Source organism: Physeter macrocephalus, chromosome 20, assembly GCF_002837175.3.
Source record: "Physeter macrocephalus isolate SW-GA chromosome 20, ASM283717v5, whole genome shotgun sequence".
In the NCBI taxonomy this organism is placed as follows: domain Eukaryota; kingdom Metazoa; phylum Chordata; class Mammalia; order Artiodactyla; family Physeteridae; genus Physeter; species Physeter macrocephalus.
Window position 1 is genome coordinate 2,714,312 of NC_041233.1, and position 23,426 is coordinate 2,737,737.

Below are 23,426 nucleotides of genomic sequence, written 5' to 3' on the forward strand. Positions count from 1 at the left end.
TGACACAGGGGCTCCCAGATTAAAAGGCTGTTGCTGTACACCTTCACAGAAAGCCTCCCATCCACATCATACGATTTCTACTAGACCTAAAAATAACAGCGCTTTTGAGTTGTGGCCTCAGGCAGCGCACTGCACTGCAGGCCAGGTGGCAAAGACAACTTGCGCTCGGGGAGGGGTGGAGCGCAGGGGCAGAGGCACTTACTGTCGAGACGTTCCGCTGTATTATATGGAACTAGGAGAGGAAGTGGAACGAAACTGCACGCGGGCAAGGAAAAACAACAGTCAACTGTAATTGTCTCCTGCAAGTTCTCCGGAAGTGAGATCACAATACTGAACATTTAATCCCACCCTAAGTCCACACTGTCAGTTCACTAAACAATTTTTTTTTCATGTTTTACATGAACAATAGCAATCTTTTAATAAAAATTACTGAGCTTTCCATAGAAAAGGTCTAATTGAGTACAAACTATACAGATGCTAAAACTGTCATAGGTTGAAATATACAGAAATATTTCTGTACACTCACATTATTTTGGCAAAGAAGATCAAGGATAGAGATAGAAAACTGAAGTGGGCAAGGTCTTACACCCATAATTCATGCAAAATACAGACACCACCCTTTGGGCTTTGCTGAAGAGCCTAGGAAACCGAAGTCTAAGACACCCATCCTAATTCAGGTGTTAAATAACAGAAGTCTGGGAGGCCTTGTGTGATTTTGTAGCATTCCCTCTTTTTTTCCTGAAAAGTAAAAAAGCAAACTCATAAAACATAAAAGTATCTGTTTTTCTGCTTTGTGTTTTGTGTTTTTAAGCTAAACACCCATCTTTCGGTGCTGACGAAGGGCGCTGTGTCTGGGGAGTGTGTCAGCAGTGGTCTGAGGCGTCGCTAACGTTAAGTCTGTAACAACACCGTTCAGTCTGGATGCGCACAGTCTCCCCTTGACGCCACCCAACGGGAACGAGGTTCTGATCTGCTGACCAGATGGGCACAGGAGTAGGAAGAAAACGTAACAGCAAAATTGAAAGTACAATCAACTTGATGGGAAGCAAAAGGAAAAGCCTTAGGAAAGGGGACAGTATCTTCTACATCTATAGGATATATATACCTGAAAGCATAAGAAAGCCCTTTATCTTGGGAACTGGATGCTGAGGATAACCTCAAGTTCATTTAGTGCCAGTCATTTTAGTTTTTTTTTAATGTAACTTAAAAGATAAAACCTTTTTACTGTGTATTTTTTCTTATAAAACATGAACTAAAAGTTATTGGTAGTAAACGGTGATGGTTTTACTGTTATGTTTCACTATTAACAATGTCAGAAAAACAACAGCAGCAATTTTTAAGAGTTCAATTAGTGTAAGACAGGACTACAAAACAATCTGATTTTTCAGGTGGTGATTAAAGTGCTCCTTTTCTTATTTTAAGTAAAAAGAAAATTAAAGTAATCATTAGTCACTGGCAACAATCATTATAAGAGGCCTTTTAGGGCAAAATTTAATAGTACGAAGAGGTTTACAAAAATAGATTGATGCTATTTTGGGGAATAATACTGTAATTTTTTTCTCAATTCAGTTTTGATAAATTGTACCTGATCATATAAAAATTACTTCAAATTCAAACTTGACTATATAAAAAAGGGAGAGATGAAATGAAGTCAGCTAGATGACAGATCTGGCAAAATATAAGAATGAAAAAATTCTACCTAGGGCACTTATTTCATGTCCAGGTGTAAATACCACTTTCAGCTGATAACTTATATTCCTCCCATCACAGGTTTGGAGTCAATCATGCAGTACAAAGCCACACAGTCAAAATCTTCGTTTTGATGCAACACAAAAAAGTTGTTTGTTTCTTTAAATTGCCAACTGGTGGTCTATTTTCTTTGTCCCATTTATTCGTATTCACAAGTTAACAAATAGCGTCAATAATTACTGTAGATGAAGTGGGGTATTGCTGGATCAAAGGCTCTATAAGACGTCTTTACTGATTGAATCAGAAGGTTTATTGAGTTCAACCCTCACACCTTTTTCACCTGCAAGGTAAACAAAAAAAAAAAAAAAAAAATTCATTCATTCAGTAAGCACCAGAGAGCTTCTATTACCGCTTCCCACTAAGTTCCTAACAGTATGCACAGTGTTTCAACTTTGCAAACACACATCATCTGAAAATGATCACGCTTGCACTTTCAAAAGTTACCCTCAGGACTGTATTACGAGGCATGCACAGATGCTGAACTAGTAAACCCTCAAAGGGAAAAATCCTTCTCTACACAGAGATGATGATTTTTGTCTCCTTTTATCTGAAAAGCAAGTCAAATTGCTATAAGAGCAGTGTGTTCAGCATCACTGAAAGCACACTACTAAGGCTTCTGTCACAAATAATGACTTTAAAAATACACAGAAAATGCGTGAACATTCAATTTTTATAGTTTTATAAAAGGCTGATGTGGGATTATCAACGGGCTCATGAAAACACAGCTAGTTAAATCAGTAATATGAACGAACTTGAGCAGGTTTGTGGAGATACAAGGTAGGGTTAAAGACAAGACAGGTCAGTGGTCCATCTGATGGAAACCTCAGACCCAACCGCTCCAGGAGATAATCCGTAACTGGGGGTGACCTATGGACGCCACTGGCAGACATGGACTCCACATGCCTGTCTGCTTTACTGATTTCAGCATGTCAATTCATCTCCTTTGTATTAATTTTCTTCATGTCCACATTTTACATGGAAGACCTGGAGTACTCTTCAGAGCATGTACATCTATCTAAAAAGGAAAGGATATTATTACCTTTCCTCTGCGGGGAGAATGAGAGGAAGCCAGCCTGTGACTGAAAAGGATTATCACAGAAAAACTCAACTTGTACTCAAATGATTTTCCCAGACTTCTTTGTCTCAAACTTTCCTCACTTTGGGCAATTTTGACGGTTCAAGATAACAATGAAGACGACTTAAGAGCAGTCCTCTTAAACAGGGGAATTAAGAATCTGACGGGAACAAGGAGCGAGTCTTCTGGCTCATGGAAAGCACTGCTTGGCTGCGGGCTCTCTTCCTTCCAGTGTACCCTGGCCCCAAATGTTTACCTGTTAGATATTTTACTTTAGCTCGTGCTCTCTCATCTGCATCAAAATACCAAACAGTTATTGCGTACCTAAAAGAAAATTCAGAATAGGGTAAGAATGATCGCACTGGGAAAACAAAGGGTATTCTGTTGCAAAGGTCTAGTAAAACTTGTAATGCCAAAATAACGGCTAACTTGGGATGACACCAGATGACAAGGGAGCACAGCAACAACCCGCGTACTTCATCACTAGTCCCAGCGCTCAGGAGCACCGCAGAGAGCCAGGAGTAGCTAAAATTTATGTTGCAGAGTTGATGCGTTTTTAGGACTTTCTTAATACCTACTTAACCTACTCGATTGTCTGTTTTGCAAGCCCACAGCAGATCAGAAACAGACAAGAAGAAGGTAAGAGTGGCTGTTACAGAAAAAGCACACTATCAATAGCACAAGTTCTAAAAGAAAAGCAGAGAAACAGAGAAGGACTCAAGGCCAGGGGCCCTGTACAGCAAGGGAGGGCTAACAGTCTCCACCACTTCTGAGGACATCACCACACACATACCCGCAAAGAATCGTGACGGGGGTTTACAATTTTACAACCTGGAGTCATCAGGAAAGTTAAATTATGCTAAGAATTCTTTAGGATTTTTATCAAAGCAATTATACTATGCTTTGTTTCATTTTTCTGAAAATTTCAGCACTCACTTGGAATATCTCATTTCACAAATAATGAAGAATCTCTGGTTTATTAAATACCACAAGGCACTTAGTTACAGCTTTTGGTACCAATAACGTGGAAAATGTGCACACACCACAGGAAGTGAAAGCACGCTACAAATGATCAGCTCCTGAGTAGAACGTAGCAATCGGTCAGAGTGTCCTGCGGCTTCTGGCCAGTGTTCGCTGGGGGGAAAGCAACACTGACTGATCAAATGAAGAGCCAGCAAACGTGACAGAACTAAATCCTGTAACACATCGGAAGCAACGAGTCAAAGGCAGAGTCGAGTCGGAGTCTGGGAGTCTGGGCAGCGGGGGAGGCCGAAGCCCCAGGCCACTCAGCTGGAAAGGGACAGAGCTGAGCTCGAGGTCTGGCCTCCCGGCTTCCAGAGCTCCAGCCCCTCTCCTACCACGCAGCCTCTTCTATCCTGTCAGGCGGCCGTGGCAATAGGGAAGGTGCACAGACAAACACTTTCCTATGTCTTTTGCACCTGCCCTAAACTTTTAGTTACTCAGTCATCAGAGTTCTAAGAGCTGCCCCAAGGCCTTCCCAGAAGACAGCTGTAAAGTAGCAGGAGTGGCTCTGCTTCTCCTGCGCTATCCCCCCACCCATCTGTTTAGAGGCTCCTCCTCCCCACATCCACCTCTGCTGGACTGCCACAGCCTCGCCCTCCCCTCCCGGCCTTTGCCAGCGCCGCCCTACTCCCCACTCCTCCTCACTAAAGGCCCAGTGGCGACACTGGACCCATCGATTCCAATTCAACAGCCCTGTCTCCCTCCTCCAAAGCCCTGGAGCACTCCATAATCGTCTGGCATCTATTTACCACCTAAAATGTTGGTTCTATCTTCACGTAGAAAGGCTACAACCACACCGTATTCGAGATTCCATAAAAAGGAAGGTCGTGAAGCGGTCTCTAGGGCAGAGTCGGGCACTGGGGGACGCGAGGCGAGACGGGGATTCAGGACGGTGCGCCGTGTGATGGGACCGGACCCCCGGCCTCCACCCAGGGATTCTTTTGGCCGCTAGCCACACTGCTCAGCCGGCACTCACTATGATGAATTAGGGTTGAGGCAACACAGCTCCCAGAGGGGCCAGAAGGAGGGACAGGTGACAAAGTCTTCAGAGTTTGAAACTCATCAAACGCTGACCCATCTCTAACATCATTATCAAGAGGCAGCTCTTCTCCCCGTGTATCTAAGGGATCTAGGCAACCGCATGCCAGTGATTCCCTACTGTAATGTTCAAAGTCCCTTCCATAATGAAAAATAGGTATTTAAAAAGTAGCACTTTTTTCCCCCAAATATTCATTTTGATAACAATGTCTGTAACATCTTCGATTTTAACAGTCTAAATGTTTTAACTGGGTCATGGTAAATGGTAAAATAAATGTTTTTAAGAATACATTAAACATAATAGGTTTAGAAAACTAAACTTTGTAGGAAGAGAGCGTAACGTAGAAAATAATGCAGAGGAGCGTGTGACAAGCCTAACAGATACTTCTTGTTAAAGCTGAGGGGTGACTTTTCTAACATTAACTCCCATTACCTCTTCTCTACCTGTCTTTGCTCTGCTCTCTTCCTCTGCATCTCTACCCTCTGGTCGCGTGTTTTCCCTTCTGCATCACTTCTCTACATCACCCCTCTGCCCCCAGCCCTGCCGGACCACCTAACAAAGCTGCCCTTTCCCTTCTCTAGCTAATCTTTATTCCCCAAGTGAACACTCTCACCAGATCTGAGAACGGATAGTAGTTAAGAGATGCACAAAACAAGGAAACAGGGCTGGGAAGACGGGAGCCCCGTGCTTCCCTGTCTGACCCCAGACAAGGAGTGGCTGTGCAAAGAGACTCACAGCATTTGGTACCAACTGTGAATCAATCTTATAGAATTATTCAAATTAAACAGTTACGACCGAGGCCCTATGATAAAGGCAAGTGAAGAACAGGAAAATATGCATTAGAAAATGTTCATGTTTATCCTAGCTATCCCCTCCTACCCTACCATGCTCTTTACCAATTCCTTCTTAAAGGGAGGACTACTACCTTGTAGCGTATGCTGGTTGTACTTCATGAGGGTTGCGACGGTCGGACCAGAAAAACAGCAGTCTATCAAACCTGGGTTCAATGTCAGCAAACTGGGCCTTGCCTTCCGGGAAAATTCGAAGTATACCTCCACTTACCTAGGAAAAGGGCCAAATATGTAAGCATGAGTGACCAAGAATGCTACAAAATTAAATTTAGGGGGGAAAAAGACTAATTCAGGATATCAGAAGTCTTAAATCAATTATTCACAAATATATCTCTGTTAATGAGGTTGGAAAGTGAGCTGAGATTTCAAGTACATGCACCAATACAAGGAAACATTCGTTCCTTCTTTTAGAGAATTTTGTAAATACTTGATGAGACATGTATATGATCTGAACTCAAAAGTCTTAAAATGACACTTGAAAGCCTGAAAAAGTAGTAAGCATTTCTTATTTATGTATGGTGATGAATTTGCTTAACCTACTCTTAAATATGTATCCATATCTAGTCATCTTGACTAAATTACTACAAATGGTTTAAGTATGTCAAAGAACTAGTTCTTTGCCCTTAATTGGGCAGTCACAAATCTAATGCCTTTTAAGGAATTCACTAAATCAGTAGAAAGTGTCATTTCTCATCAGCGCTGCAGTCATTATTAGAAACTGTAGCTCTCCCTCCCCAGACTGGGCCTGACACATCGATGACTCTCTGCCTATACAACTGGACTCCCTTCACAAAGGATCATTACTATTTACCCCAGCAAATATCATTCTCTGTTTGGGACCAGATGGACTCACCTATTCATTCCGATACTGACTGGGTGTCTACTGTTCTGGGACCTGTCCTGGGCCCTGGGTGCAGAGTAGGAAATAATTCAGACAGATGTTGTCCTTGTGGTAATTATAATCTGGGGGAGGGGGGAGTAAAGCGAGGTAAACCCCACCCAAGTGAGTAGCTCTTCATCCTTGGAAAACTAAACTCCTAACAGGCAGACTCTTAAATTGAAAGGCACATTGATACTTGATCAAGACAGCATGGAGGCTGAGCCTATTCCTCGGTTCCACTATAGCCCGAGAAGCTGTTTACAGGCTCACTGTCAAGTAAGGCAGATTCAAGCTACCCGGTTCCCTTGCCTTCCTTCCTCAGGTCCCAGCGTTGTTCTGAGCGACTCCCAAAGCACTCATGCAGACATCTTTTAAAGGAGCTCTAGACTGTGACCGAGAACACGCCTCTTTTCTCTCCCCTGCCCTCCGCCCTTTCACTGGAGTCACTGGGAACAGCACAGGCCATCTGCTGAAAATGTTCAGAAACACGTAGTTGAAGCTTCCAGTCTTCCTCTGGGAAACGTTCCCTGATCCCTGAATTAGGCGGGCTCCCACGTGTTCCCACAGCAATTTGTCCTGCACTCAGCATAGCCAACTGTAATCGTCCGTCTACTGATCTGTACCCTACACTCCAGCCCAAGCTCTAGGAGGGATAGTTCTATTTCTGCTGTTTCCAGCACCCAGAACAACTTCTGCCACAGTGTACATATATTCAGTGCAATCTTGCAGTGAAAGTTTTCAGTTTTACATATAAAAATACTGAAGACTTTTTTCTGCTTATACGCTAATTTAAAAACAATGTATTAATGACCTTGGACAGGTCATATAAAAATTAAAAGATCAGCCTAGAAAGAACCTAGACTCTAACAAAATGTAGAATTTAAGAGTTGATCAAACATATTCCTAGTTTTCTAGATATTCACAAAATCGGAAAAAAAATTTAAATTCTAACCAAATTTATAGCAATTTGTTTTGCGCATTGGGCTCAAGGTGAATTACCAAATTTACGTCTCCATTTCAAACTTTAAAAGCTATAACAAAAAACCATGTTTGTTGACATAATGCCTCAAAATATACTTAGCAGTAAAACTTACCTCTACTTTGAACTTGGAGTAGGACAGAGGAAATTCTTTTATTTTTCCCAGAAAAGTAACATTTTTTACTTTTAACTACTTGTCACACTTCTATAATACTTTCTATTCTTGCATTTGTTTTGTTACTTGCTCTTTTTTTAAAATTCTAAACTTTATTCATTTTATTGAGGTATAGTTGATTTACAATATTGTGTTAGTTTTAGATGTACAGCAGAGTGATTCGGTTATACACATATGTGTGCATATCTATATTCTTTTTTAAAAATTCTTGTGATTATAGTTTATTACAAGATACTGGATACGGTTCCCTGTGCTATATAGTAAATCCTTGTTTACCTATTTTATATATAGTAGTATGCATCCGTTAATCCCATACTCCCAATTTATCCCTCCCCCCTTTCCCCTTTGGTAACCGTAAGTTTGTTTTCTATGTCTGAGTCTGTTTCTATTTTGTAAATAAGTTCATTTGTAATATTTTTTAGATTCTACATATAAGTGATATCATATAATATTTGTCTTTCTCTGTCTGACTTACTTCACTTAGCATGATAATCTCTAAGTTCATCCATGTTGCTGCAAATGGCATTATTTTGTTCTTTTTTGTATCTGAGTAGTATTCCATTGTATATATGTACCGTATCTTCTTTATCCATTCCTCTGTTTATAGACCCTTAGTTTGCTTCCATGTCTTGGCTATTGTAAGTAGTGCCGCTATGAACACTGGGGTGCATGTATCTTTTTGAATTAGAGCTTTCGTCTTTTCCAGATATATGCCCAGGAATGGGATTGCTGGATCATATGGTAACTCTTTTTAGTTTTTTAAGGAACCTCCATACTGTTCTCCACAGTGGCTGCACCAATTTACATTGCCACCAACAGTGCAAGAGGGTTCCCTTTTCTCCACACCCTCTCCAGCATTTATTATTTGTAGACTTTTTGATGATGGCCATTCTGACCATGCTGTGAGGTGTTACCTCATCATACTTTTGATTTGCATTTCTCTGATAATTAATAATGTTGAACATCTTTTCATGTGTCTGTTGGCCATCTGCATGTCTTCTTTGGAGAAATGTCTACTTAGGTCTTCTGCCATTTTCTGATTGGGTTGTTTGTTTGTTTCGTTATTGAATTGTATGAGCTGTTTGTATATTCTGGAAATTAAGCCTTTGTCGGTCGCACTGTTTGCAAATATTTTCTCCCAGTGCATAGGCTGTCTTTTCTTTTTGTTTATGGTTTCCCTTGCTGTGCAAAAGCTTATAAGTTTGATTAGGTCCCATTTGTTTATTTTTGCTTTTGTTTCTATTGACTTGGGAGACTGACCTAAGAAAAACATTGGAAACATTGGTACGATTTATGTCGGAGGATGTTTTGCCTGTGTTCTCTTCTAGGAATTCTATGCTGTCAAGTCTTATATTTAAGTCTTTCAGCCATTTTGAGTCTATTTTTGTGCATGGTGTGAAGGTGTGTTCTAACTTCACTGATTTACATGCGGCTGTCCAACTTTCCCAGCACCACGAGCTGAAGAGACTGTCTTTTCTCCACTGTATATTCTTGCCTGCTCTGTCAAAGATTAATTGACCGTAGGTGTGTGGGTTTGTTTCTGGGCTCTCTATTCTGTCTCACCAATCCATATGTCTGTTTCTGTGCCAACACCACGCTGTTTTGATTACTGCAGCTTTGGAGTATAGTCTGAAGTCTGGGAGGGCTGTGCCTCCAGCTTTGTTCTTTTTCCTCAGGATCACTTTGGCAATTCTGGGTTTTTTGTGATTCTATATGAATTTTAAGATGATCTGTTCTAGTTATGTGAAAAATGTCATGGCTAATCTGATGGGGATTTCATTAAATCTGTAGACTGCTTTGAGTTATATGGCCATATTTTAACTATATTAATTCTTCCAATCCAAAAGCATGGAATATCTTCCCTTTTCTTTGCATCACCTTTGATTTCCTTTATCAGTGTCTTACAGTTCTCAGCATATAAGTCCTTTACCTCCTTGGTTAGATTTATTCCTAGATATATTCTTTTTATGATGTGATTTTAAACAGAATTTTTTTTACTTTCTCTTTCTGATATTTCATTGTTAGTGTAAAGAAATGCAACAGATTTCTGTATATTAATCTTGTATCCTGCTACCTTGCTGAATTCATTTATCAGTTCTAACAGTTTCTGTGTGGAATCTTTAGGGTTTTCTACATAGAGTAGCAAGGACAGAGGAAATTCTTTAAATCAGTGTGATATAGAAAGATTACTGGATCACTGTGAACATACTCTAAGTTTTAGGATTTGCTTTTAGAACAGGACTAAGTTTTTGCACATTTAAGACCTGGTGATTTCCATTTATGTGTGTATGCATGTGGTGGAAGAAGGTGTTTTAAAGGTTATTTGATTTTTTAAAAATTACCTTGGCTACACAAGTGTGTTCACTCTCTGAAAATCCACTGGGCTATACATTATGTTCACTTTTCTACTTAAATATTTTGCTTCAGTACATGAAAATAAAGAGAGATTTTTTAAAAAATCAACCAAAAATTAGTTTATACAATCTCCAGTGCAATAATACATGACACACTTCTAAAGTTTAAATCATTTAAACTTAAGTGAAACTCAGGCTGATGTTAAGGGAATAAATATTTGCAACACGAGAAATTGGATGCACTGTACATTCTAACTGGTTTTACAGGACAGGATTTTTCAGTACCGATAAACTTCTAGTTTTTCATAATCCGGGGACAAAGAAATCCTGCCTCCAATATCCCATAGCCCAGCACCAGACAACACCTCTGCAACAATGCAACACACGAAATGCAGGCGCTAAAGAGCAAATAACTCTTCATAATCATAATACATAATCTCCCGCAAAAGTCATGATAAAACAAACACTCTCAGAAGTGTTTTTATAAAAACTATTAGAAGGGATATTATTTTAATAAAAGATACTTTGGGAAAAGTTAAATTTTGGATATGAATATTTCAACATCCGAAATAAGGGAATCTACTTTTTGAGCTCTATTAGGATCTGTTTCATGTTAACAAAGATCCACTCCTAATACCTGAGTGAAACATATCTAAGGAGAAATGTTTAACTGTTCCACGTTTTAAAGACAGTCTCACCTATGAGGAGTATGAATCTTAACACTACTTGTGAGGAAAAAATACCTGTAAGAAAAAAAAAAAAATGCTCAGTGAGGTGGCATACCTTGGCATCCCAGTCTTTATTAAGATAATATATACATGTCACACATCTTCCATCTCCATTTGGATTATCGACATGACGTACATAACCCGTTCCGTTGCCTGGATAACAAGCAACCATGGCCTGTAATAATAATAATAATAATAATAAATTTAAAAGTCCACATATCAATAAAAAGGGAAAACAGCTTACAGCAAAGATCTCTGGTTTTTGGCTACTCTGACTTACGCTTAAATTCTTTCTCTAATAAAAATCATGTTTGTAGATAGAAGAGGTAAAAATCTTCTATGTTGACATTAATAAAAAACACAGGGTAGGCTGGTGAACAATGCAAAGTGTGGTGAATTCTGCCTCAGAGAGATGGGAAAAGCTGACGTGGAAGGATCGGAAAGCCTGCAGGATGCTCTTTCGTGATCGTTACTCATGCCGATAATCAAGATCAGGTGGGCTTTGTCCTGCTCCATGGGAGATGGCCACCCTCCCTGAGCTCGCCACAGAACACCTGCGTTACCGTCCGACAGCCAAACACATCCTCTAATACCATGTCTGAGTGGTACCAATTTGGATAGGCACAATTTAGAAGATCAACTCCAAACACTAACTCATTTAATGTCAGTGATTTTTAAAAAAAGGCTAAATGACAAATTAGCATGTGACGAACCCCTCTTCAAATCAGAAAGTCATTTTTTCACTCAGACTATAACAAGATGTAGTTCAGAAGACTGTTGGGTTTAAGTATGAAGGTGTAAGAGAGGCCCAAATAAAAAGCACCAAATAACTTGCATGTCCTAGAAATGTAGTATATTATAATGAAGTGAAATTAGTAAGGGTAATTTTTTTTTAATCTCAGGAATTACGAAGAAAACAAAAACAAAGATGCTCAAGATTACCAGTTATTCTTGAAATTCTTTATTTCTTTAATTTCTCCACGTGTTAAAGTTAATGGATCAGTATTAATGCCAATGAATTAGTATAAAGTCATCAAACAGTAATTAAATTACATCATTATTTAAGATAAATGGCAAATGCTAATTTTTAAAATTCCTAAGTTAACAAATAACTCTGTTCCATCTCTGAGGGACTAGAAAGCATTTTCAACCTGAATGCTCAAAAAAAAAAAATCACATTTTCATAGACACCTGGACCTACTGCTGCTCTTTATCAGAAGAAGAATTTTTGGTGAAGATTACTTATGTCTCTATTTTTCGTAATTCTAGACAGACTTTAAATCCCTCTTCTTGTGACCTGAGGTTGTAATAAGAAGGAGAATGACATGTTTCTTGCATTTAATAATGCTCAATAAAAGATAAACCCAATTTCCTTGTCATTAGCTGCAAAGAAAAGGCATATGTAGCAGACCTTGAACAGTAACTATAAAAAGGTACTAATTTAATAATGCAATTAATCCATATATGATTAATTGAGACAATTATGGTAAATTACTTGATACATTCTTAGCAACAAAACAGAAGGAAAAAAAAAAAGAAAAATCAACCTGAACTCTTCCCTAAGGAGTTCTCATCTTGAGAAAGTTTACTCAGGCCTCCCTCCAACTACCTGGTTTGTAACCTCAGCATTTCTCATTTAAGAACAAATGGGAAAATCTTTCTTCGATCATCCACCCATGCCACCCCATCCCATCCCTCCATTTAACAAACACCTCTTGAGCACCTACTATGTACATGAAAGGCCCTGGGGCTAAAATGATGAACAAGGTCTCTTGCTTTCATTTATTATGGAACTCAGCATAGTGGGGTAAATAATCAACAAACAGATATATAACATGACGTTAGGTAGTGATGATTTTCTTCACATCTTATGAAAAGATAACACATTATTGAATGGGGGATTTTTGCAGAAACTAACGTCTGTGGCGTTAGTACATCTCCGGTCAATAATGTGTTAAGTTGAAGGATGCAGAAAATGAGAGCACGACACTCTGGAACCCTGGCCTGGGAGGACCGCTCTGAGGAATGGGCACTGAGCAGAGATGAAAGGAAGGGAGCGGCGAGTCGTGTGTCCATGTGCGGGGTGAGCACGTCCGGCAAAGGGACCACGAGCACAGAGGCAGAAGTGGCGAGGCAGGCAGAGAACAGCAGCAGGACAGCTGCAGGAAAAGGAGCGAGGGCAAGGCATGGTCCGAGGGGGTCCAGCAGGCCACGGTGAGGACTCTGGGTACTGCTCTAAAAGTGACAGGAGGCTGATGGAGGAGACATCTGATTAATGTCTGAAGAAGGTCAGATTAGATTCTGTATGAATAAAAAATAACAATTGCAGTAACCTCAATATCACCCACTACCTAACATTCACTGGACGTTTACTATTTGCCAAGCACTACTCTAAGTAATTTGTGTATAATAACTTATCTGACACAACTGTATGAGGTAACTAGTACCATCCTCCTCCTCTTCATTTAACTGTTAAGGAAACTGAGTCCCAGAAAGGTTAACTAATGTTCTTAATGACATAGGACAGTTGACCCAGGTATGAATGCAGGCAGTCTGGTTTAAGAACCCGTGTAACTGACCACTGAACTAGACCGTGGTGTGTGTGTTGGGAGACTGGGGGTGGACAGTGAAAAAATACGACTGCTAATTGGCTGTTGCAGTTTGTTTCTAGGAGAAAAACAAAAAAGAGGCTGACCAGGGTGACAAGGTGGGATGTATTCTGAAGGTAGAAAAGCAACCTGACGCGCTCAGGGACTGGAAGCGGAGAGTAGGAAAGAGTCAAGGCCGACTGCAGGTTTCAGCCTGTGTGACTGAATGCATGGAGCTGACTATTTACCAAGATGGAAACACTAGGTGAAAGAGTGGTTTTAGTAACATGCACAGGGTAGGAAAGAAGTTTCTCAGCAACAGTCACAATGAGCCAGACATCCCAGAGTAGAACAGCATTGAAGACACCAGGATTATGCCTGAAGATGGGATCTGTCTGTGTCAGTCACTTCTACTCTGCTTTCCTTAGGGTTACTGGAGGTACCTGGGGGTGGCCACTGGTGGCAGGGGGTCCAGTGAAATGAGAAGAGGCCAAACATTTGTTTGGTCTTGCCCCAGCCTTCAACTAGGGGCAGCATGTATCTGTGTCCTTTGAATTCCAAGTGAGACTTTTGGAAAAAATAAAAGATGCAATAAAGGCTTTAAACAATTGTATTAATTAAATTTTGTAATCCCTGATATAGCTCACTCACGCCCACCTAAATGTATTATCTGAGGTGCCATTACCACTTTAGCCTGGTCTGCTGTTCCCTAGATCCTTTTAGCTCTGCTCTGGTGGCAGGGACACCACCAACTGTAGAGAAAGGAAGGAAGGAGAAGGGGATCAGTGATACACAGGGCCTGCATTTTATCTGCCAGCTTGACCTGTTAATACCAGCCGCAGGAAAGGCAGCAGTACATTAGTACAACTGTAAAAGGATAAAATGCAAAACACCAGCGTAACCCAGCGAACTAGACGACGGCCTATCAATAATTACAGCTAACTGCGGGTGGCTATAAAATAAGAGTGATGCATAAATGAGAAGGAAGCAAGGCGATCCTGATCCCAGAACACAGACAAGCCCTTCCGTGCCTATAACTAGAGACTCTAAGAGGAAAAGGGAGAGCCAAGCATACCCAGAAAAAGCAGATCGTCATGGAAAACCTGAGACCCGAAAGAGCCAAACTCCTAGAGGTTCTGGGGAAAGATAAATTTTGTAGGAAACATGCAAAGATTTGGAAGGGTCATAAATTCATTCAAGTATCTCTGTGGCCTAAAAATGACACAGTGAAACTGCACTTAGCAATTCATGTGTGTCCTGAGACTCCTCCCCATTTGGATTCTAGAAAACATAAAAAGGTATTTCTATAATGTCTCATGAAATCTGGAAGCTGTTATATTTAAAATAAGTATTCATATTTAAATAAAGTTATCCTTAGCTATGGTTTGGATTATCAAAATTTAAAGTTCCTTAAATGTAACATAGTGCTTCCAGGTTTGAAATAATATTTATGCTTTATGTCTTAACTGGTAATTTTGTTTTCCTGGTGTATATATATGTATATATATATATATATATATATATTTTTTTTTTTTTTAATTTATTTTATTCATTTGTGGCTGCGTTGGGTCTTCGCTGTGGTGCGCGGGCTTCTCACTGCGGTGGCTTCTCTTGTTGCGGAGCACGGGCTCTAGGTGCGCGGGCTTCAGTAGTTGTGGCTTGTGGGCTCTAGAGCGCAGGCTCAGTAGTTGTGGCGCTCGGGGTTAGGTGCTCCACAGCATGTGGAATCTTCCCAGACCAGGGATCGAACCTGTGTCCCCTGCACTGGCAGGCAGATTCTTAACCACTGTGCCACAAGGGAAGCCCCTTCCTGGTATATTTTATATATATTTGTGTAAAAAAGACTCTTGATATTGCTGTTCTTGTTTTGTTTGTTTTTAATATGCAGATTCTTATTCACAATACTTTTAATAAATTCAATTTATTTTCTCTTAATCTTTTGATAAAGCAACTAATAACAACTCATTCTACACCTGATTTTACCTGATTGAGCACGTTATTAGTCTAGAAGTCATTAGCAGTATTAAAAAATATTTACGGAATACCTAACATAACACACTACAAAAAGGGTCAGTGTGACTGTCTGAAAGGACTTAACTGGAAAGAAAGAAAACACGAGGCACTTACAAATCAACTAATAAAACTGAGTAGTGCAAATAATAAACCGGAAAAGAATTCTGAAAAAAAGGAATTATTCATGTGGGATAAAATAAAGGGACAAGGCTCTGAGCTACACATGACCCCAGCTTATCTTTAAAGGACAGATGTGATTTGGAAAGGTGAAGGGATAAAAAGCAAACAGTATAAGCATGACAAATATAGGAAACAGCTGAGGGGACAGTGGGGTATTTCTATAACGGTCTGCTCTGTCACTTAATTACTTAAGAAGTTAATTTGGTAAAAATAGGATGAAATCTTGAAAATTCAGCAGAGGAAGAAGGACAGGAAAGGTAAGCAGCGGTGAGCCACTGCGGTCCTTGGGTGGCAATGGCCACAACACAAGCTTTTAAGAAGGCAGCTTCCCTCTTCTGGGATTTATATGAAAGATTATTGTAAGATAATGCACACTGCTATGGTCTGAATGTTTGTGTCCCTTCCTAAATTCACATGTTGAAATTCTAACCCCCAAAGACTTAGGAGGTGGGACCTTTGGGAGGTGCTGAGGTCACAAAGGGGAAGCCCTCATGAATGGATTAGCGCTCTTATAAAGGGGCTCTGGAGGTAACCCTGCCCCTTCCACCATGTGAGGACACAACCAGAAGTCGCTGGCTACGAACCAGTAAAGGGCCCTCACCAGAGTGACCAGCATGGTCGCCTTGATTTCGGACTTTCCAGCCCCTAGGGCTGTGAGCAATACGTTTCTGTGTTAACATGCTACCCAGTCTGTGGTATTTTGTTATAGCAGCCCACATGGACTGAGACACACCTATAAAGGATAAAATTGTTCCAAGAGATTTACACTGTATGTACTGGTCCTAAGGATAAGGAAAGGCATTAAAGTCTATGAAGAAAAGCTGAAATATCCCCATCCCTAGAGATCTGTTGGGGATCGGAGCGGAACCCCGGTTACCCTTCTGTCCCCTGAGGAGCAGCGGGTGCAACCTCGCCCCCCTCTAAGGGCTGGGCTGGGCTGGGGACAGTGGAGGAGTCTAGACATCAGCCTGGAAAGAAACAATGCAGCTGCCCACTATATCACTCTGAGGTACATTCCTAATCTGACATCTCTTTGAGACACCAAGTTTAAATATTTCAGTTTCCCATTAGGAAAAGTCTATTTAAACATAAGCAAAACAATTAAATACTATTTTTTCCTTTTTGATATGAAAATATACATGATTGAGGACGTTCTTAAGATAAGAAACACCATAAATTTGTTTTTTACTCTAAGAATAAAAGGAAGGAAGAGGTTTGCGATACCTCTTTGGAGTCTGAAGACATTTATTTCTGGCACTTGGAAGGCTTGTATTCAATATGAAGTTGAACCAGGAAACTTTTTTCCTTTTTCCTTTTTGAACTGAATTATTTTAAAACATTGATTCAAAGCTAAGAAAAGTAACATTTTACAGGCTATCAAAGTACTATATTTACTATCTGAAAATGTATTCTATTAAACTGTATTGCCCCAGGGTCGCCAGTCCCCTGCCCTCTGTAGATGCTCACAGTTAACATGCAGTAAGCACTCCCCTTGAGCCAGGCAAGGATTACCGTCTCATCTCGTCTTCACAACAAGTTTAAAGGTTAGGTACAATTAACGTCTCCATTTTGGAGATCAGAAAACTTAACTATAATGAGAACAGAAGGCCCGCCAAAGGCCCCAGAGACCCTGAGGCGCCCAGAGGGAAAATCGGCGGCTCTGCAGCCTCCCCAGTTCCTGGCTCCAGTGGGGCCCTGTTCAGCCTGACCGCCCACCTGCCACAGCGATACGCACGTGCGTAAGGCTCGGTCCTCCCACGTCCAGATGTGCTGCAGAAGGTTTCCTCCAGCCCTGCAGTTACAGCTTTTAAGTCTCTTCCTCCTTCATTCCCAAAGCACACACCCACCACTATCACTACCTCTGGGGTCCACAAAATCTAGCTCAAATACGGGGAAAACAGGTCATCAAGTGAACTAGACTAACAGCAAGTTGGTATTTACTATAAGAGTAATCTAGTTTTTAAAACTGCAGATTTCAATTACATCTGCTTAGTTAATCTCGTTTCCTAAAAAAGACAATTAAAAACTTCATAAAATTATGAATTTTGTTCACTGCATTAATTAGCATGTTAAATAGGGGTAATGAGGAAGGGCAATCCACAGGCATTTAAAATTTTAAGTCTCTTGACTTATTTGCTAAACTTTAATGTTAGAAATAACATATCTCATCATAAATAAACTTAGACTTTGTGTTTGGGAAGGTAAATTTTTCAAATCTATATCATGGAAAAAATAAAACTAGCACAGAGAAAAAGGATAATAGCAATAAGAACAAGGGCAGTTTCTCTTGGTACAAGCCTCTAGTCCACACAGGGCAATAAAGACCATTCAGAAGATCAGTACTGGATAAAACTTACTCAACTAATTCCAGGTAGAAAGGGAAGAATGTAAAAGGACGTACCGAGACAGTATTATGATAGATCATGGCAGACTTTATGGAAGAAGAGGGCACTTCAATTCACAGAGTGAATTAACTAAGGGAAGTTTTAAACAAGAAAATAAAGAACATTACTCACATTTGCTAAAGCCCAGCATTCATGAGAAGGGGGAAGAAAACGGAAAAGGTAAGATGGGCCAGACTTAGGAATAAGGAACCTTTATACTACAGGTAGAGGGAAGCCATCAGGCTGGGGCAAGGGAGCAACGTGATCAGAGAACTGTGCTTCAGAAACATGACAAGTAGAATATAGGATGGACCTGGGAAAGGGGGCAGGAAGAAAAATGACACTGAGGGGACCAGTCGGGTCACAGCTGCAACAGACAGAGAAAAGAAGCGACAGGCTGATAGAGGGGAGGGGCTTGGTGAAGGGTGGGGAAAGAGAGAGCAGGACCAAGGGTCAACAGACTGGGGACGCGTAACGACTGAGAAGAGTGAGAGGACTCAGTGTGTGCTTTCACAGACAGAGCAAGGGACAGGCTGGAATCAAAGAGGGTTCAAGGGGGTTCGTGTCTGGTTGAGATGAACAGACCATTAATGGAAGCAGGGAATATGCGTTTGGGAAAGATGAGTTCCTTTTGGTGGACATACTGAGTTTGCCATGCCGCTAGGCCATCTGGGTGGAGATGTTCAAAAGGCAGCTGGGAATGCGAGTCTGGAACTCCAAAAAGAGGTCATGGCTGGAGATGTGGGTTAGGCGCCATCTTCACAGGGGATAGGTGAAGCGATGCGGCTGCCAGAGAGTGCCACGGAAGCAAGAGCGCATAGGGAGAAGAGAAGGAACAGAGGACACGTTCTTATGGAATAAACTCATTTAGAGTAAGACCTCATTAAGCTTTGTTGCTGTCCTCATCACAGGAAAATGGTTAAATAACTAGCCAAAGGCTGACCACTTGTAAATGAATGTTGACTAATTTTTTTACTAATTCTTTTTTGACTAATTGTAAATGATTAAAGACATATTATAAAACAGGACATATAAGGGCATTTACGTTGTTTCCTTAAAATGTTTTTTAAAACTTTTTGTTATTATAAACAATACTGTGATTGAGAACAGTTTTGGAGCTCTCATCACTGTAAACATCCTCAATAACTCCCTAAAATCAAATCCCTGGAAGTGAAAATATAAATCTTTTAAAAACTTTTATTGCCAAAATGTCCTTCAGAATCCTATACTTTGTATGAGTACATACATATTCCCACCCATTTGCCAACCCTGGCTGTTAAGTTTTATTCTTTTAAAATAGGTAAAAACTTGTATTATTAATGTTTTAATCACATCTCAATTTATGAGTATCGGCAAGCAGATTCTCAACCACTGCGCCACCAGGGAAGCCCGAAAATATAAATCTTTTAAAAACTTTTATTGCCAAAATGTCCTTCAGAATCCTATACTTTGTATGAGTACATACATATTCCCACCCATTTGCCAACCCTGGCTGTTAAGTTTTATTCTTTTAAAATAGGTAAAAACTTGTATTATTAATGTTTTAATCACATCTCAATTTATGAGTAAACATTTTTCATATTTTTACTTGCTATTTAATTCTTTTGTTGACTGCTTACTCACATCCTTTATTCACTTTCCTACTGGGTTATTCATCATTTCTCTACTGATTTTTGAGAGCTCTTTATTAATCTTCTATCATATAATACAAGAACAATTTCAACATTTTTACTATGCTCCCTATAGAATATTTTAATACAAGCTAGTTATAATTTGTGTAGTAAGGCAGAGTATAAACATAATAATTACAAATATAAATTAAAGTTTAAAAAAGTCCAAGAGACTCTTCTCTCCATACTCACAGGAATGAAAAATGCAGGAAAAAAAAAGGAAACATAATAAATAGGATTACTCCAAATTACTCCTCAAATGGCCCAACAATGATGGACTGTTTAATCCAACACCAGACACACTACTTTCCTTATTGGGCCCTAATTCTAGCCCCAAAGGAAAAAAATCTTCAATATACATTTTAAAATCAACCTGCTAAAGAGCAATGTCCCAACAGGCAGTGTAATCTAGAGATATATATAATGATGCCTTACTGCACTCCTTTTCCCTTTTAGCAAGGAATTGATAAACTTCTACTTTACAAATCAGGAATCGGTCTGGGGGAGCAGTTTATATTTGAGCTGCCTGGCTCTGCTGTCAGAGGAGACCTATAATTTGTTAGCCTCGGCTGCAATCTCACCAGCTCTGCACAGCTCTTCCTCAGGTTCCTAAGCCGGGCTCTGTGTTTATGGCAGTCACCTGCAGCACCCCAAGCTGAAACCTGAGGAGGAGGACAGAGCAACCTCTCTGCACAAGGAGGTGGGATCCCAGGCAGGCCTCAGCTGGATCTCCAGGAGCGACAAGACTGCATTCCAGCCCATGCAAGGAGGTGCACGGGTAAGACACAGTCTCTGACAGCTATGGCAAACTTGTTTTATTACTGATATAACTCTCTGGCACAGTTTGCAATTTAGCATTCAAACAAACAAACAAACAAACAAACAAAACAAACAAAACCCCCAGCTGCTTAACATTACAAACATTCACTTCAGCACCTTGCTCGGCCTGGGAATACAGAGATGAAAGTTCAACACCTGCTTCCTGAAATTCCAGAGTCTGGAAGAGGGGTGTGATTTAAACTATTTAAGTTATTTCAGCATAGAGTGCTTATTTGTTTTAACGGACTGGAGGGCTTGGATTAGAGGGTCCTGATATTCATCCTGGATTGTCAGTTAACATTTGCAAAACCACTCCTGGATATAGACAGTCATTGGTTAATGCTGAAAGCTTCTAGTAAGAAACCTCAGGTAAGCCCAGGATCCTTATCTCTCTTCAAATCCAGAGAGTTTGGTGATTAGCATAATAGATATTAGAAATGACTCCAGTATTAGAAAAGAGTGGTGAGTAAGCTATGTGGTTTGGCTAGATATCAAACAGGGAGCACTGCTCTTACGTGAGCACATACACAGAAGTCCAGTGAACCCAGTGGCCTGTACTCTTCGGGATGGTACCCTAGGCCTTAAGGTTCCTGCTGGTTCTGCGATTAGTCCCCTCTAAGGGAATTCTGTCGTCTGATCTCATCTAGGTTAAAAGGAATACTAAAACCATATTAGCACTTCTGCCTGGAATAAACCTTTCATAACAGGTGCTTGTCAGAGTTTCTAAATGAATGGAGAGTAGAGATTCCTTCCAGTTTAGAAAACAGTCTCTAAGACTATTTTTGTGTGTGTGGCAGAGCTCAGTCTGAGTTTTGTTTTCATAGTAACATGCCATCTGGAAGCTGTTTTGGGGGAGTAGATCAACAGTACTTACTTATCTGTAGCTGCAAACGTGAGCAGTATCTCTCAAAAAGAGCCTAATACCTAAACAACTGAATTGGCTCAGGTGGGTCATGACAGGAGACAGTCACACAAAGGCATCCGGGACAGTGTAATAAACACAACAGAGTCTTATACAAGGTATCCAGACAGCAAAGATGATCAACGCACTCATGGGAATGGGGCGGCAGAAAATACTTTATGGAGAAAGTGACAAATGAGCAGAATTTTGAAGGATAAAAATAGAACTTGTCCAGAGTAGGGGGAGATTCTGAGTAAAGGAAACACAATATTTGGAAAAAGCAGCAACAAATACGGCACCCTGAGAGGACCACAAACAGGTGAGCACCGCTGGAACATGAAGTGGTGGGGCGGGACGGGGGGAGATGAGGCAGGATAGACGGGCAGGGGCCGGCGGAGAGGCTCTCAACGACTTGCACAGGAGTTTGTTTTACAAGCCAGTGTAGCCAAATGTGTTCAGTAAGAATCATTTGGTCTACTTCTTAAAATATGGTTCCAAACCCCATACTTGAAATCTTGATTTAGTAAGTATGGGATGAGGCCTACGATCTCAGAATTTTAAACAAGCACTCCATAGGATTCTGATTATCAAAGGGCCAAATTTCAAATATAATAGTAGCAAAATAATCATATTTCAACTTTCCAAACATCACTCAGGCTACTCATAGGGGATGGAGTGGATGACCTGGGATTAGAGGTTACTGACATGCACGTGAGAGATGCGAGCCCGGATGAAGGGGCACAGGAATGGAGAGGACAGGAAAACTAAGGCAAAATTAAGACTGTGAAACAGACAGGGTTTGGTGCAGTGACAAAGAAGGAAGAACGCATTAAAAAAACAACAACAACAACCTTAAAAATATCAACTATTTGTTCATTCATTCAACAACTATTTTCTGAGCATTTACTATATGTCGGACACTGTTCTAGATCTTGGGGGTACAATAATGAACAGACAGATTAAAAAAGGGACTGCCTTCAGGGAACATATTCTGTTAGGAGGAGAAAGGACAAACAAAATAATTAAGTCAACACAGAGCACAATAAATAGTACGTGAGACGATAAGCATTGTGAAAAAAAAAACCAGGAATGGGGACTACAACGCTGGGGTTATAATTATTAATGGGGTGGTCAGGCAGACCTCTCTGAGAAGCTGACGTCTGAGCAAATCTGAAAGAGATGAGGAACTGAATGTTCCAGGCACAGTGTGCCTGGCCTGTCGGAGGGAAAGGAGCGTCAGTGTACCTGGAGAGGAGAGCAAAGCAGGGGACAGTGGGAGATGAGGTCAGAGGCGAAGAGCTGGAGGCTGCAGACACCACTGAAAGGACTAAGTGAGAGAGAGGTCGCTGGAGGGCTGTGAGCAATTTGGCTGCCACACGGAGCAATGGCTGGAAAACCACCGCCCACTGCCCGTTTCTGTTAGTCAAGTTTTATTGGAACACTCATTTGTTTACGTATTATCATCTATGCCTGTTTTCATGCCACGGCAGGACTGAGTAGCTGTGATAAAGACTGTTTGGTCCACAAAGTCTAAAATTTTTACCATCTGGCCCTTTGCAGAAAGTCTGCAACCCCTGATGCGGAAAACAGACTGAAGGCTGGCCAGAGTGGGAGGCAGGAGGTGCGTCAGAAGGCTACTGCAGTAACTCAGGTGAAGGACGCTGACGGCTTGGACCAGTGGTAAGAAGGGGCTGGACTCTCATTCTGTTTGGAAGGCGGCACAAGCAGGAGTCCCAGAGGGACTGGTACGGGGTAAGAGAGAGAGTATGACTCTAAGGGTCTGCCTTGAGAAGCTGGAAAACTGTAACTACCCTAAACGAACGAAGACAACAGGTGGCACAGGCTTAGGGCAGGGGCTGCGGGAGACGAGGAGTCCAGTTTTTTTTGTTTGTTTTTTTTTTTGTGGTATGCGGGCCTCCCTCTGCTGCGGCCTCTCCCATTGCGGAGCACAGGCTCCGGACGCGCAGGCCCAGCGGCCATGGCTCATGGGCCCAGCCGCTCCGCGGCAAGTGGGATGC

At 40.9% G+C, this 23,426-nt stretch overlaps 1 protein-coding gene and 1 long non-coding RNA gene across 8 annotated transcripts in view; one reads left to right on the forward strand and one right to left on the reverse strand.

Moving 5' to 3' along the window:
- Positions 1-810: 810 nt before the first annotated feature.
- The window catches only part of EGLN1 (egl-9 family hypoxia inducible factor 1), a 56,845-nt gene continuing 34,229 nt past the window's right edge, over positions 811-23,426 (reverse strand). Inside the window, exons 2-6 of one of the 7 annotated variants that reach the window (XM_028481980.2) lie at positions 10,909-11,028; positions 5,812-5,948; positions 3,868-3,958; positions 3,081-3,148; positions 1,899-2,029 (exon numbers count right to left, since the gene is read on the reverse strand). In XM_028481980.2, coding sequence (XP_028337781.1) covers positions 3,122-3,148; positions 3,868-3,958; positions 5,812-5,948; positions 10,909-11,028 — 375 coding nt within the window. In that variant the 3' untranslated portion in view covers positions 1,899-2,029; positions 3,081-3,121. Of the gene's footprint in view, positions 2,030-3,080; positions 3,149-3,867; positions 4,021-5,811; positions 5,949-10,908; positions 11,029-11,844; positions 13,106-23,426 lie in introns of those variants that run through there. The other 6 variants (XM_007127611.4, XM_055081394.1, XM_028481986.2 and 3 more) reach the window with 6 other exon arrangements.
- LOC114484626 (uncharacterized) overlaps positions 20,473-23,426 on the forward strand; it is a 6,446-nt gene continuing 3,492 nt past the window's right edge. Inside the window, exons 1-2 of the long non-coding RNA XR_003677757.2 lie at positions 20,473-22,826; positions 22,969-23,088. This is a non-coding gene — a long non-coding RNA (uncharacterized lncRNA). The remainder of the gene's footprint in view (positions 22,827-22,968; positions 23,089-23,426) is intronic.